The 13,630-nt window shown below is 35.0% G+C and overlaps 1 protein-coding gene across 1 annotated transcript in view; it reads left to right on the plus strand.

Annotated features, from left to right (window-relative positions):
• The window catches only part of PCBD2 (pterin-4 alpha-carbinolamine dehydratase 2), a 37,547-nt gene extending 25,676 nt beyond the window's left edge, over nt 1-11,871 (plus strand). Inside the window, exons 3-4 of the mRNA XM_081943413.1 lie at nt 6,759-6,839; nt 9,917-11,871. Of these exons, the coding sequence (XP_081799539.1) occupies nt 6,759-6,839; nt 9,917-10,027 (192 nt within the window). The 3' untranslated portion in view covers nt 10,028-11,871. The remainder of the gene's footprint in view (nt 1-6,758; nt 6,840-9,916) is intronic.
• Nucleotides 11,872-13,630: the final 1,759 nt, after the last annotated feature.

A 13,630-nucleotide genomic window follows, 5' to 3' on the forward strand; every position in this document is an offset into this window, starting at 1 on the left:
TATTCAATGTATGTGACTGCCCATCTGAACACGTGACATATGATTTAGCATAGCTACCCTGTTTCCCTGAAAACAAGACCTCCCCGGATAATAAGCCCAATCAGGCGTTTGAGCACATGTGCTAAAATAAATCCTTCCCCCAAAATAAGCCCTCCCTGAAAAATATTGCAACACAGCAGCAGGCATGATGTGACCATGCTTGCCGCCTCCTGCACCTCAAAAATAATAAGACCACCCCGAAAATAAGGCTAAGCACTTATTTCGGGGATCAAAAATAAGACCATGTCTTATTTTCTGGAAAACACGATAGTAAAATAACATATTAACATAATGCAAGAATATTAAAATAGCATAATGTCAAACCTATTAGATATTAACATAAAATAAAATATGTTCATGAAAGCTTTATTTTTCATAAATGAAAATAGTAAGGAGAAGAGCATTATTGTTTTAAATCTTTGCAAATATTTTCATGTTGGGAAAATCATTTTAATTTCCTGAGAAGATCTGGGGGAGGGGTGGTCCTTGACCCCTCTTTAAGAAACACTGATCTATATTATTGTCATTTTTTCCCTATTTACTTATGCCTTTTGTGTTGTTCAAACATATCCAGAATCTGTTCTTTTTAGTAATAGGCAGCACACTTGTATCTAGATGCAGATCTGGTATTGCCTGCATAGTTTAAGCAAAATTCCTGCTTAGAAATTTGCATGGAAAATAGGATATATTTCTGTATCATTCATATTTTTCTTGATAATTTCCTAAAGCCATTCATTTAGCCCAATCTGAACCTTTGCCCTGCATAATACATTAATAATTCATTTCTGTCTAATATGTTTCTTCTTATTTTCTGGATGTGGTCATTGAGTAGACTTAACACTGCTGAATGTCACTGAAACATTTAAGTTGTATCTGATTATTAGTTATAAAAATATATATAGTACAGTCAAAATAGTACATATAGTACTGACATTAGGAATATTGTAAAACACTGATATTTTACAGTCGATCTGCCATTTACATAGAAACACATTTAACATTGATTTTAATTAAGTGCAATTCCAGCAAAATGTTTGATCACAGTAGTTGTTAATACAAAAAGTATATTTGTATTCTAGAATGTGAAGTTAGTTGAATCCAATTTTATGAAAGATAACAATGAAATAAGTAACTTTCTAAACATAGCAGCATAACCTTCAGAAGATTTGTGATATTTTCTCAGAAACTTTAACTCTGAGATTGATTATTATGTGTGTTTCATATTTAATTAAATATAAAGTGGTGCAATAATTCTAATATAGTAGTAGAAGTAGCATGATAGATTATCCTTTTAAATAAAAATTATTCTGATATAGTATGCCTAAAGACTCATGATAAATACCAGCAACTTTAATTATTTAGAAAATTATCAAGAAATGTAACCTTTGCTGTCCAAATTAATACAACAATCAATGGAATATTGAACTATTGGAAGCTAGAGGTTAAGTAACATGGGATTAATGTATTTTGCCTATTGAATGCTTAAAGAACATCAAGGAATGAATAATGAATAAATATTTATATTATTACTGTTTTTCTTTGAGAATTCTTTCTATTAACAAAATCACATAGCACTTTAGCTGAGTAATTAGGTAATTGGGATCAAAAGGAAAGAGGAAAACTCCAGTACTTCAGAGTAGCAATGCAGGAATGTAAAGGAATGAAGAAAAGATGCAAGCTATAATATATAAAATTTAAGGAACAAGGTGTGCAAAAGGGAGAACTTTTCTCAACTCAGAAAGAATTCTTCGAGGAGGAGAAAAGGTTTGTTCTGCTGAGAGGTTAATATTGGAAATAAACTACTAAACTGAAAAAAGCATAGCAGTTGTGTTGGTCAAATTTCCTGAGAAAAATGTAATTGAATGCAAATTGTATAATACAAATGTGCAAATTGTATTTTTTTAATACATCCTATACTTTTCCTACTGTAATAAGATTGTCCCAGAATGTTCTCCAAGATAATTTTTGATTCTTAGTGGAAAATGGTTTTTAAGATGTAAGCTTATTTACTACAACGCATGCTCCTTTTCCAGTGAATTATTTTAAGATCTGCTCAATGAGTTGGGGAAAAAAAATCCAGATGTTAAAATATCCTTGCTGTGGTAAACTTAACAATAGTGCTGATATGAAGGTCAAGACCATGTTGGATTTTTTTTTCAAAATAAACAAAACACTTTCTATCATGAAGTGTTTGGCTTGCTGGTAAACAAAAATTTACCAAAACTAATTTGACTACTACATACAATGTAGGCTTGACCATGATCTTGGCTCACAGACTGCTTAATAATATTCATTATTTTAAATTAAAGTTGAAGAATTGCAGACTCTTGCTCAAATTAAGATTGGTTGTGTTGCCGGAATCTGGTAATTACTTTAATTGATCACCAGATAGTTTCCTTGATCACCAATTACATCCAATTACTGATTATGTTTCAAGACGTGAAGAAATGTCCAAACTGATTATGTAATAATGTTTTCATATATAATCAATCCTAAATAGCTTTTTCCCCCATTCCCAATTGTATTTTATAAAAAAAGAAGGTTATAAGCCTACAGATACAAAAGGTGATCCATAAACAATAAAGTTCTGATTTCATTTAATTAGCAAGGGAAGTATTTAGAAGGCTTAATGGAGATTGCTCTGCCAAAATTGCTTCAACAGACCTGCTTTTCATTTTCTTGGTAAAAATATATGTAAGGGGGAGACAGCTGTACAGATTTAAAATGGACTATAAAGGTATGAGTCTCTTAGATGTACAGATAAACCTGACTGCAGCAAGGTAAATTTGTACACTGTTAGAAAAATAATTCTACAAGGCCCATAAAATATTTTAAAATGTCATAGAACCTTTGAACAAGAATTCCTTCAAAAACTGTTGTAGTTAATAAATTGAGTGACATTAATAGTTTCATTTAATGTGATTAACTTTTTTATAAGCTTGCATTCAATGATCTATAAAATTAAATATCCAAACACAAGGATAATCAAACTCTTAATACTAAAAAAAACAAAGTATTCCACTTGTTAGGCTGCTACCGTTTAACCTTTGATTTGCTTATAGTGGTTTATATCAACAATTTCCATTTTGTTTGAGGACCATAATATGATCTAGGATTAGCAACATGGGTCTGTGGACACTATTACATGCATGATTTTCTCAGAGCAATATTGGTATCTAATCATAGGAGTGAAAAAAGTAACTAGCTCAGAACTTTCAAGATCTTGCAGGTTTTTTGGGCATTCTTATCCAAAATCTCACGACAGATCAGTTGGAACCCCAAAACCTAGGGAGATTTAATAATCCCATTATATATTTACAATACAATAGTAGAGTTGGAAGGGACCTTGGAGGTCTTCTAGTCCAACCCCCTGCCTAGGCAGGAAACCCTATACCGTTTCAGACAAATAGCTATCCAACATCTTCTTAAAGATTTCCAGTGTTGGGGCATTCACAACTTCTGGAGGCAAGCTGTTCCACTGATTAATTGTTCTAACTGCCAGGAAATTTCTTCTCAGTTCTAAGTTGCTTCTCTCTTTGATTAGTTTCCACCCATTGCTTCTTGTTCTACTCCCAGGTGCCTTGGAAAATAGTTTGACTCCCTCTTCTTTGTGGCAACCCCTGAGATATTGGAACATTGCTATCATGTCTCTCCTAGTCCTTCTGTCTATTAAACTAGACATAACCAGTTCCTGTAACCGTTCTTCATATGTTTTAGCCTCCAGTCCCCTAATCATCTTTGTTGCTCTTCTCTGTACTCTTTCTAGAGTCTCCACATCTTTTCTACATCGTGGCGACCAAAACTGAATGCAGTATTCCAAGTGTGGCCTTATCAAAGCATTATAAAGTGGTATTAACACTTCACGTGATCTTGATTCTATCCCTCTGTTGATGCAGCCTAGAACTGTGTTGGCTTTTTTGGCAGCTGCTGCACACTGCTGGCTCATATTTAAATGGTTGTCCACTAGGACTCCCAGATCCCTTTCACAGTTACTACTGTTGAGCAAGGTACCACCTATACTGTACCTGTGCATTTCATTTTTCTTGCTTAAATGTAGAACCTTACTCTTTTTACCATTGAATTTCATTTTATTAGATAGTGCCCAATGTTCAAGTTTGTCAAGATCCTTCTGTATCTTAAGCCTATCTTCTGGAGTGTTGGCTATTCCTGCCAGCTTGGTGTCATCTGCAAATTTGATGAGTTCCCCATTTATTCCTTCATCCAAATCATTGATGAAGATGTTGAAGAGTACTGGGCCTAAAACAGAGTCTTTGGGTACTCCACTGCATACCTCCCTCCATTTTGTTCTTTATTACTTTTGGATGCCTATACTAGAGCCTAACTGTGTTGCCTTTGTTGATCACTCTGAACTAAATGTACCACCATTGGTCTTTCAAATAAAGCTTTCCTTTTGTATAACTCTAATTGGTAGGTGAAGCACTTTCTTCACCAGCATGGCTAGATACTCAAAGAGATGTCCATATTAAAGTAAACTAAGTACATGTATTTTTTTGATAGATAGATAGACAGAAAGACAGACAGACAAAAATAAACTAAGTAAATGGGAATCTATACTGTAGTATCTATCCTCAGCAATATCAGTGGAGATCTTTAAGGCAGAGGAATATGGACAGGAACTAAAGATGCATTGTCTTCAATCCAAAGAGCATTGGGGGAAGAAAAAGATTTGACTTGTATTGTTGTTGGCAGTATCTTTCCAGTGTCTCCAGCAGATATAATTTTTTATCACTTGCCCATAAATCCCAGGGTTAAGCAAGATTTAGATTTGGTCGGCAGATTAGATTTGTTGCTGACCATAGCAAACATTAAGATAATTCCAGTAGAGATTATTCCCAAATTTTATATTTTCAAACACATTTTTTATTACTGGGAAAGCAGATAGATGTGTATTCTATTAAACTATGTAATGTTTACACCACAATTATCATTTTATGGGTCAATTAGTAATGTTTTAAGGATTGAATTAAATATTGATTCAGTGGACAAGTTTCATCGTTGAAAGTCAGGGGTAGGTAGTTAAATGGCAGGAATGGAGGAAAAACAGACTCCATGTTGTGATCAGTCATGTGGTCAATCTCTGTTTATAGAATTTGAATGGAGAAAAATGTTTTATACCCACAGCTATAGGTAAGGATTTAATGGCATTGCTCAAATGTTAGAACATTTTCAAGTCCAAGTTAAAGGAAAAGGCCCTCAAATCAAGAACGAGGTTTGATGACTTCATGGACACATCCATGTAGCTATAGTTTGTAGTTGCAATTTACTGTTGTCAACTTCTGTGTTGCTTGGTTTGTTTTTTCCCCAACTATTACAGTTGTGGGTTTTCTTGGTGATTTCTCCAGCGAAGAAACAATACAATTGTGCCCTATCTATTAGAGCTGGCTTCCTTCTTTGTAGAATAAAGGCAATATAACTTCAAAATGCAGGGATTAACTTCATAAAGAATCTCAAAGAGAAAGGGGCAGCCAGTCTGATGCCTGCTTCATTTACTTACTGTGTTCATTAAGAATTTTTTTTTGCAACATGGAAGTTGATGTAGTTAATTATACTGAGAATTACTGATTATTTTGATTTTATCTTTTTTGGGGTTGTATTGTATTGTAGTACAGTAACCTGGAAGTGAGATTACAGATACATTCTAGCAAATAAATAATCATGATGGAAACATTGGTAAATGTCTTTTAAAGAGTAATAAAGTAAACACTCTAAATCATGCCATTCATTAAATTGTAGAATTGTAGAAAATGCCTTATTTTATCCCTATTAAAAACTAAAGGTCGTAGTGTTTCAAAAATAGTTTCAGAACTGTTAAGTTTCAAAGCTGCTTTTTACAGTGGTTTGACTTTGAAATTTAATTCAAAAACAATGGCTGCAATTCGTGATTCACTTGAGAGCAAATAATTTCAATTGCCAACATTTTGATAATTTGTACACGAAAAACTTTGTTGGAATAATTTGCTCTGATTGTAATGATTGCATTCATCTGATTGGAGAAGTGGCTTGCAGTCATACTTCAGCAGAGGCAGAGGAATACAATACTGAAACTATTATCAACTATTATACTACTTCTTGATTATATGTTTAGCCAAAATTGCTGTCAAAGGGTTGAACATGGTTTTTCCCCTGCAAATTTTTATAACGAGACACTTTAGTACACTTGATAGATAACGTGGACTTTGAAAGATCACACTTAATGTCTCACAGATATATTGCTGTTAAAATAATATTTCAATTAGGTTTTTAGTCTTATTTTGAGAGCAGTTTGTTTGGTTTTGGCAAAAGCAAATCACTGTATAAGATTGGATTCTTGATACTTTAAGCACTTGTGTACTGTGTGGAAGTATGTAAACTGTAGAATTTGTTTTGCACAAGACAAAGTAGGTGAAATAGAGCACATACAATTTTCTTTTGTTTGATTTGGATCAAATCACACCTCTTCTTAACTCAGCTAATTTTCTGTATCCATAGTGTATTTGAAATAATCTCTGTAACACACTTTCTTGGATTCTCCATTACTAGTAAAATTTAACCAACATTTTGTTTGTTTCAGAACTGCGTGTACAGTATCAGGCCTATACACGTTTGCTTTTCTTTTTTAACTGTTACATTTTGACACTTTTCCCTTCTGGCATATGCAGAATATAATAAAATGCTTTATTTTTAGAATTACACATGCCCTTAATTTTTTTTTCTTGTAGGCCTTTGGTTTTATGACTCGGGTGGCTCTTCAGGCTGAAAAGATGAATCACCATCCTGAGTGGTTTAATGTATACAATAAGGTAATGAATTAATATTAATGAACTATTATTTTATGTCTTTTCATTGGTGACTACCAGGCTCTAATTATATTTCTAAACCCAACCCCCAATAGATTAAAAATCAGAGCATTGTTCAGTCTTATTCTGTTTGTTGGAATCTTTTTCCAATTATTTCACTTTTGTTCCCCATTTTTTTGCAATGATTGCTTGGTTCCATGTTCACTTTTCTTCATATAGCTGGGGTTGGTTCATTGAAGTAATAGGGAATAGGAAAAATCCACAAACCCTTGTTTGATCAGCCTTGAAAGTATAATAATTCTATATTCCAGGCAGCGGCAACTTCATTATCTCAATGCTTTTGTCACAGTGCAGAAAGAAATATAACACTGGGGTTGTGTGAATTTGTGATATGTGCAAGAAATGAGCAGGGCTTGCATTGGGACATAACACTGCTTGTGTCACTCTGCCTCCCCCTTTTCCCTTTTGCTCCCTGCAAATGCTTTTTATTCCGGTTGTGCCTAACTTTTGTGGACCATTCTTGACTTTTAAAATGTATACCGGGCCTTACTCCAGAAAGTAGTGAACAGGGAGCAAGACAAAAAATAATATTTTTATTTACAATCACATTAAATTAAGTTAGAATTAATATGATTATTCTCCAAAACGGTATTTAATTATTTTCCCTTCTGCCATATTCCCAAATTAAAATTTTCCCTTTTAATTTGGTAGCACATTTATGATATCTTTAGGAACTGATGTTAGGTATTTGTGACTCCTGTTATTCAAACTTTGCAATCTGTTGGGAGCAGCTGATTTTTATTGGCTCTCCAGATTTATTAGCTCTTTTTTCTGTCCCCAGGAGCAGACCCTTTCAAAAGTAAAGACAAATAATAGTATTAGATATTCCTGCTTTCTGATATTGCAAGTTAATTTTCCAAATTACAAAGCCAAAAAATATTTTTGAAAACTCTAGATTTCTTGGTGTAGTTTCAAAATGTATCTCCAGATTAAGTAATAAAATAAAATTTCTGAATGAGTATGCTGGTCTGCGAGGAACCAATCCCAAATGAAGATATTTTTACGGATCTTGAAATGTTCATATGGATAGACTCACAATTAGAATTTATCTGTCGCTTTATTAACAGTTCTCACTTCTTAATGAGAAATTCTTGCTTTTAAATCTGTACTTAACATGATTTTAAACAATATATTTTTGGCAACGTGTGCAGACAGGAGTTTTGGTAACAATTTCTATTCTAACATTGTGTGTTTATTTCTTGATACTCCTGATACAGTTTTAATATGGGAATAATCCCTTGGAAGAAACATTAGAGCTGCTCTGCAAAATGTTGCCAGCTCTTCATCTTTATTTTACACTGAACAGTTTCTCACTTGCAATTGGTTATAATCCAATTTTCTTGTGCTGGGAATATGTACAAGTACTTTTAAAAGAAAATATAATGTCAATTGGACAGAATCCACTGTTAAGCAAGGCAGCATTATATCTGGGACACTTTTGATCTTCTGAAGCCCAAAGAAGTAAATTGGGTCCTTGATAGTATGAATTCTGCCACTTGTGGGTTTGATCTCCTGGTTTCTTTGGATTGGAGGGGAGGGCATGAGCAGCAGGCTCCAGAGATAATCAGTATCTCTTTGGATTTAGACACAATGCCTCTTGCCTTGAAAGAGGCAGTAGTCTTGTCTTCTCTTAAAGAGGCCTTCTGGCTATCTTTCACAATATTCACCAAGTTTCCAACCAGTCCTTCCTTGTAAAATTGGTTTTTGATGGTGATAGCAAATCAGCTACAGAGAATCCTAAATGACATAGGATTTCGGTCAGTATTCAGGACCAAAACAGCATTGGTCACCTGGCTCAGTGCTTTTTGTTGGGACCCTCAGTGGCATTCAGTGCCATCGGGTCTGGTACCTTTTGGGACTGTCTGCACGGATTGGGAAACTGGAACAGTTTTATGCTAATTCCTCTCCCTCCCAAGTGGCCAGTTCCATCTGGTATCGTGGGGAGGTAGCCCTTTGCAAATTCCAATGTGGAGAGTCCCAGAACTCTCTCCCACGTTATTGGATACAGAATATATACATAACCATGGGTCATTTATCAGTTTGAAGTAAGATATCACCAATATGTTGCTGTTATGCACCAGTTATACATTGCCAACTAAAGATGTCATACTAATCTTTAACTGGTGCCTGGATGGTATGACAATTGGGTAAAATAACCTTAGGTTAAATTCTACTATGATGGACTGGTTGATATTTATCAATAGATACTTTGGGAATGTTGGCTAGGCTATTCACACTCCCCACCCCCCCAAACCAAGTTGGTTTGTGACCTTGGATTTCTCCTGGATTCCCAGTTCTTCCTTAAACAGTAGATAGAAGCTGTGGCCAAGGGGAATTTTCTCCCAACTTTGGCTGGCAGATCAATTGCATCTCTCCCTGGAATGAGATGCCTAGCAATAGTAATTCATGCTGATCACTAACTAACTGGACTATTGTAATACATTCAACACGGCATGGTTCTTGGAGACTACAGCTATATCAAATCTCAGTAGCAGCCCACTTTATTGAATACTCTCCCCCTGAGAGACATCAAGCCTGATATTTTTCTGTGAATGGTTTAAGATAGCCATGCTTTGATATGAGCTTGAACCCTCATTTATTTAGCACCTTTGATGTTTGATTATTGATAACTTTAATTTTTGTGTTGTATATAGTCTAGTTATACCCCACCTAGGGTCCATTATGTTTGGGGCACGCTATGATGAATGAAAATAAATAAATGGACTTTTTTTTCTAGAGAAACTTTTGGCAAACGTGTTTGTTGTACAACCGTCTCCAAGTTCTGTCTATAACTGAGTGCTGAGATATATAAAAAAAAATATTAGCACCATTCCAGTTTTCGAACAGCAGACAGGTGTTTTTAAACTAAATATACAAATGAAGATGTACTTGAGATTTTCACACTAAATCTAATCTGCAAGAAAATACATTACATTATGAATGGTTATTAAAAATGTATTTAGTTGCAATTTTTGTTTGTGTGTGATGAACTTTTTATCTTTCTTCCTTCTCGTTCAAAGGTCCAGATAACACTCATTTCCCATGACTGTGGTGGTCTGACAAAGCGAGATGTCAAGCTGGCTCAATTTATTGACAAAGCTGCTGTGTCTTGTCTAACAACTGGATGCTAAAGTAATCATAAACGAATTCTATAATTTGTTTATTTAGTCTTTTCTCTTACAGTAAAAATAGTTAATCCTCACATTTCCCCATTCTTGCAGAAGCTTTAGCATATAGATACATAGACTTTTGATCAAGTATATAAAACGCTAGAATTGCTGCATTAAAAAGTTGAGTTGTTTGTTCTGTGTTATCAGTGACAATTCCCCTGTGGTGATCTGTCTTCAGTAACATTGATCATTTGGGCAGGAATTCCTCTAAAGAAGAATGATTTGGGCTGATTAGTAGGTCAGGTTTGCATCTGAGTACCCTGTCCTGTGTTTCATCTTTTAGATTCTATACACAATGACAGTGGCACAGTTCAACGTGAACATCTGAATTTTTACTCAATAATTAATGTGTGTGTGTGTGTGTGAGTGTGAGTTTCCAATAACCCTATATCAATATGCATAGTTGCAAGGAATATAGCTGAAAGAAAATTTCCCTTGCTGTAGGTATACAGATGCACTTTCCACTTGTTTAAACTTTCAGGTATTCTCTGGAATAAAATGACCACAATTGATTGTGTGACAAAAATCATGTAACGTTCTTGGAAATCTTGGTCAACATAATACAATAATTACAATGAATGTTAAAAAAAAAAACCTTGGTGGTACTTTATATTGAGCTAAGTATGTTTGTCTGATTGATTCCATATGATTTCAACTTTTAGGCCAGATCCAAGGGGGATTTCCACACTCCTGTTTCCCGAGGCACAGATCTGGCTCTTTCTAGATGAACAAGAGTCTTGGTGCAGCGTATTGTGGTAAAAAAACAGACTCTCCCCAAATGTGTCCCTTCTCTTGACCATTGATTATACTGATTGGAGGACTGTGTTCCAATCTCCTTGAGGGCAGCAATTGGAGGAAGATGGTCTGAGCCAATTTTGAGCCTCCTTCCAGAGACAGGAGTAGTAGAAACAAGGCTTAAGAGTAGACCAAAAGTCTGACTTACTCAACAACCTACAGGAGAAAGAGGATTAAAAATATATATTTTTCATGTTTAGTGTAGGCACACACATTTATAATTAAAACCAAACAGAAATCTTACTTATTATGGCTAAATAACAGGGAAATGTCATTTCCTTGTCATGTTTAACTCTCTGCTTTTAAGCCAAAATTCAGCTATTAAAAAGACAGTTTACAGCTGAAGTTTGATACTGGAAGAAGAGATTCGTAACCTCTCTGATACAACAAATGCCATTTTTTTCTCCTATGTATCCATCTGGAGGAAGTCACTTGGGACATTTCTTTGAAGGAGTTACATTGCTTTTCTCAATGGCACCAGAAGAGAATATGGAAAGAAAAATGATATTGTTCAGTCTCCTAACCTGTGTATTTTGCCCTACGTTGTATGAAAAATGCTATGGAAAATGCAGCACTTTTCAGTGAACCAAACCTTTTAATTCAATGTAATTCACCTTGCGCTACTGGGAATTATCTGAGCCAGTGTTTGTGAACCTTTTTGGCACTGATTGTTTAATTATAGATTTAATAGAATAAGTTCTCAGGCAAAATACACAGGTTCCTTGATAAAGACTGACCAGTTTTGTGCATTTCTGTTGACAAAATTAAGTATATTTTTGATAGCAAGTCAAAAATGGAAATCAAACTGGATAATTTCAGTTAGAGTCTGAAGAGGATACAGCCTTAAAAGTAAAGTCAAAGCTCCTGATGCTACCGAATCTTCATCCAGAGATGGGCCTCACTCTTACTGGCCGAATTTGATGTTGCCCAGTTGGTGTAATCTACATCCTTACCTTGTTTAATTTTCTATATTTTAATTTGAATAAACAATTCATATTACTCTTTCTGAACTCTTGTCTCTGGTTTCTGATTCTGCTAATTCCATATGGTGCCTATTTTCCGTAATGATAAAAGTTTGTGAAAGTATTTTGATGGACATTTCTAAGTGGTCCCCAATACAAATGACACATGGTCCATGTTTTAATGGGTGCTATAAGACTGTCCATTGTTTTAGCTGAACTACTATTTTTGGTGAAAAATCGCACCCTTCTGCACATGGTCCCCTAGAAATAAAACCTACTGTAGTTAGAACATGGATAAATTAAAGGTGTACTGCAGAATAATTCAGCACACAGCCTTCTTTACAGATTTTGATGTATTCAACATAAAGGCCTTGAAAATAGATTTTAGCTAAGCATTCTTCAATAACTGAGAAGTCAGTTTCTACCCAGAAATCCTTTTCAGAATAAGGCACTGAATCTGCAAAGGTCAGACTGAAACCTATCCTTGCAGGAATGGATGAATACATTAAATATTGGTGCTTGCATACATGCTCCCCTCTCCCACTTTTAGCCCTTCAAGTGTCTAAGTCAAAACCTGAATAAAAGCTTTAGATTTATTCTTTTGAAAAGATGTGTGTTAATTCTGCACTCTTCAAAGAAATCAAGTACTTCCAATAATTTGTTTAAAGCACTTGTCAAATATATTTGTGTGGATTTTAAAACCTCAGAATTTCATTTTACATGTGGAAAAATCATGTCAATATTGAAGTTAAAAATGCAGATAAACGTTCTGTAATTTCTTAATACTTTTTATTCAAATGACAAAAGCGGTTCTTATAAAGGTAGTAATGGAAGGATGACTTCCAAGGTACATTCTTCGGTTGTTTTTCTGAATTAATAAAGATATTGAACCCAACATTTAGATGAGAAGCATGGAAGTCTTATTTGAAGCTACAGAAATGGATTGATTGCAGTTAATGCTACAAAAGACAATACATTGCAAAATCTTATGTTAGAGGTACCAATAATTATGGCTGGATTTGAACACTCCTGGTCTAATTTTATGTTTTGATGACTTCCTAAATCAATGTTTCTCAAGTCCCAGAATTCCCATATTTATGACAGTTGCAGCAACACGGGGTCATGTGATTGCCATTTGCAACCTACTCAGCTGGCTTCTGACAAGCAAAGTCAATGGGAGAAGCTGAATTTGTTTGAGGACCACATGATTCACTAAACAACTGCCCTGATTTGCTTAATAACTGGCAAAAAGGTCATAAAATTGGATGTGGCTCACTTAACTCCCTTGCTTAGGGATGGAAATTCTGATCTCGATTGTGGTGATAAGTCAATGACTACCTGTAATTCGCTTTACATGAAGCTTTAAGGACTACTTGCAAATTTTAGTTAGGACAAAGTGTGGGCCTTGTACTCATTGAACAGTGTCATTATTAGTATATTACACTATGCTAAACTTTATTACACGAAGCTATACTGGCTTCAGTGGGTTGCTAAACTTTACCCCTCCTTTGTTAACTCTTCATAAGATTTACTTTTGCTTTCCTCTTCTTTTCCTGGAGAGGAGGAGGAAGAGGGAAACCTTTTCCAAGCCTTCTGCAAAGCCAGCCCCTTGGTTGAGTTTTCCCACTGCTCCTTGTTTTTTCCAATGTGGGTCTTGTCTTTTCACAAGCCAATCCACTCTACAGATTTTCGTTTCTGATCCTACTTGCTTCTGCTTCTGCTGGGTTATCAGTTACACAGTCCTCCTTCCTCCAAATATCCTCTACCTCAGGTGTCAAACTCATGTCGTCATGGCATCGTCATGTGA

This window comes from Natrix helvetica (assembly GCF_964273705.1).
Source record: "Natrix helvetica genome assembly, chromosome: 1".
Lineage (NCBI taxonomy): Eukaryota > Metazoa > Chordata > Lepidosauria > Squamata > Natricidae > Natrix > Natrix helvetica.